General features: G+C 74.9%; 1 protein-coding gene across 1 annotated transcript in view; it reads left to right on the top strand.

Annotated features, from left to right (window-relative positions):
* The first annotated feature begins 1441 nt into the window (after positions 1 to 1441).
* The window catches only part of F12 (coagulation factor XII), a 10793-nt gene continuing 9393 nt past the window's right edge, over positions 1442 to 2841 (top strand). Inside the window, exons 1-5 of the mRNA XM_019534762.1 lie at positions 1442 to 1827; positions 2115 to 2151; positions 2330 to 2429; positions 2527 to 2597; positions 2782 to 2838. Of these exons, the coding sequence (XP_019390307.1) occupies positions 1753 to 1827; positions 2115 to 2151; positions 2330 to 2429; positions 2527 to 2597; positions 2782 to 2838 (340 nt within the window). The 5' untranslated portion in view covers positions 1442 to 1752. The remainder of the gene's footprint in view (positions 1828 to 2114; positions 2152 to 2329; positions 2430 to 2526; positions 2598 to 2781; positions 2839 to 2841) is intronic.

Consider the following 2841-nt stretch of genomic DNA (forward strand, 5'->3'; position numbering starts at 1 on the left):
GCGTGACGACGTCGTCGAGGGGCTCGCGCGGATTGGGCGGGCCCGCGCCCCACCCCCAGGCGTCCGATTGGAGGAACGGCTGTCACTCTGCGTGCTCTGGGCTGTCATTGGGCGGGACTGCGAGGGGCGGGGCCGCGAGCCCCGGTCGCACCTATATTAGCGAACCCGGAAGGGTTGGTGCCGGCTGTGGGCGCATCCGCCTTCTCCTTGGCCCGCTGTTCCTGGGGCGGATGGAGTCAGCCTGGCTCCGCCCTCCTAACCCCCCACCCCCAGCTGAGCGTGTGTGCTCTGCTGCGTGCCGAGGTGCACGGACCGGCCGCAGCCCCGTACTAAGCAGTGTCGGGGGCGGCCTTTGCCAGGCGGCGCCTGCAGCAGGGGTGATCGCCCCTCCCGGCCGCACGCCGCCCCCGCCCGGGCAGCGCAGCGCAGCGCAGGGTCCGGAGCCCCCAGCGGGGCCCGCCCTGCCCAGGCCGCCTGGCGCCCCACGCTCCGCGAGGCAGCTGTGAGGAGAACCGGTGCGGCCTCGCATCGCTTCCCCGCGGCCCCAGGGCTCCCCTCCTCGCCTGCGGCTTCCCGGGACCCTGCCCCCTCTGCCCCGCGCCGCACCGCGGGCCGGCCCGGCTCCGCTGCTCCGTGCTGCAGCTCTAGCGAGGCCCAGGCCAGCCCGTAACCAGCGTCCGTTTCCACGAGGTGTCGCAAGGCTTTTTATCTGGTTACATCCAAGCAACCCGCTGCATTTGCCAAAGCATCCGCGCTGCTGCTACCGGTGGGGAAGAGGCGGAGCAGCGGGGAAGCAAGAGGGACCGGGTGGGAACGGCGCCTATGAGGTTTTACAGAAATTAAAAGTAGTGGAGAGCCCAGTTCGGTCCGTGGTCTGTACCAGCGCCGGGCCGCGGAGGCCTGCGGTAGCAGCGGGCAGTAGTCCAAAGCCGCGTATGCACGAGGCACAACGGACCCGGGCTGCTGAAGCGGAAGACGTGAACGGCCTGTGCCCGAAAGGTCCCGGCACAGCGCTGGACGCCTGCCCCACGGGGTGACGAGCACGCTTCATGGCCCACAAGCCCACGCCGCCTGCTAACGAAGGGAAAGCTCCCGCCTCGAGCGCGCTGCTCTCAGCCTCCCGGTTCTCCTGTCCGAGGGTCTGGGCAGCAGCCCACCGCCCCCAGCCCGGGCAGCCCTCGGCACCTCCCCGAGGGCTGCCCCGGAGCCGGCCTGGCCGCGGGTGGACAGCCCTTGCCGGGGAAGCGGCGGCTCGCGGGCCCTTGCAGTGGCAGCGCGGGGGCAGCAGGTGGCGCTGCGAGCACGGCCGGGGGGGCCGAGCAGGCGGGGCCCCCCTGCTCTGCACTGCTCTTCCGCGGCTCGCGCCGGGCCGGACCGGGCACAGCGCAGGCCTCGCTGGGCATTTGGGCGCCACCACCCTGCTCCACAGGGAAACTGAGGCGCAGAAGGGGAGGGGGCGGGGGCTGCGGGTCAGGGGGCTACGGAGCTGCAGCCCTGTGAGTGGGTGGCGCGGGGGAGGCCCGCACGCTGCAAGCTACTCTCCGCATCCTGAGTGCTGACCACCAGCCCCCTCCACCCTCAGCGGGGCTCTTCTCCAGGCAGGGAAACTGAGGCAGGGGCGGGGTCTGTCCTGGCCCAGGGGCAAAGGCCGGAGTTCCTGGCGCCCAGTCCCTGCTCCCCCAGCGGACTTTGTTTCCGCCGCATCGACCCGTTTGCCCGGGTGGCCGAGCGGCGGGCCGGAGACGACACGACATGACTGCCCTCCCGCCGCCGCCGCTGCCGCTGCTGCTGCTGCTGCTGCTGCTGGGCCCGGGGGGCGCCCTCCAGGTGCGCAGCCTAGCCCCGCGCCCGGCCCTCCTCGGGGACCCAGGACCCTGCCCAGCTCTGTAGCACCCGTGCTCCGAGCCCCAGCGCGGGACCCTCGGCTCCTGCCGGGCACGGACAGCGCCGCCTCCCCGGACAAGGGCAGTGGCGGGCGGTGCGGGCCAGGCCCGCGGGGACCGGCAGGAGCCCGCTCCAGCCCAGACCCTGTGGCCCGCGCTGCGGGCGGGCGGCGGGCGGGACGGGGCAGCGCGGGCACAGAGGGGCACTCAGCCGGCGTCTGTCCCTGCCAGGCCCGGCCCGACCAGCCCCCGAAGACCAAGGGCAAGGGTAAGCGTCTTGCCAGGGCCCAGCCCCGCGGGTGTCTGGGGGCAAAGGACAGCTGGGCCGAGCCGGGCACCGGCCGGGGGCGGGGCGCCAGGGCTGCCGGGGTGAGCTTTAGGGGGCGAGGGGCGCTGCCCGTGCCCGGGCCGTAGGGACAGCGCCGTCTCTCCCGCCCCACTCGCAGGGGCGGCGGACGACGCGGGGTCCTGCCACTTCCCCTTCCGCTACCAGCGCCGCATCCACCGGTCCTGCCTGCGGGGCGGCCCGCACGGGCCCCAGCCCTGGTGAGAGCCGTGGCACCTCCGGCTGCTGCCCTAGGCACGGGGGCGCCGGGGCCGCGCCGGGCAGGGCCCGCCCCGGCCCTCACGGCTCCCCCGGCAGGTGCGCCACCACCGGCAACTATGACCGGGACGGCAAGTGGGCGCCGTGCGTGGACCAGGAGGCTGCGACGGGTGCGTCAGCAATGGACACCCCCCTCCCGGGGAGCCTGCGCCGCCCGGCTGCCCCAGGATCCACGGGCCCCTCCTGCTGGCCCTGGCCCCGCACCCCGGACGGAGAGTGCCGGCGGGCCGGGGGCAGGGCCGCCCCAGCCAGCCCAGCCCCCGCACCCCGGCCTGAGGCCGCGCCTCCCCGCAGGGCCCTGCGCCAGCAACCCCTGCCACAACGGCGGCAGCTGCGAGACCCGCGGCGCCGGCT

Source organism: Crocodylus porosus, unplaced genomic scaffold (genome assembly GCF_001723895.1).
Source record: "Crocodylus porosus isolate Cpor-Errol unplaced genomic scaffold, CroPor_comp1, whole genome shotgun sequence".
In the NCBI taxonomy this organism is placed as follows: domain Eukaryota; kingdom Metazoa; phylum Chordata; order Crocodylia; family Crocodylidae; genus Crocodylus; species Crocodylus porosus.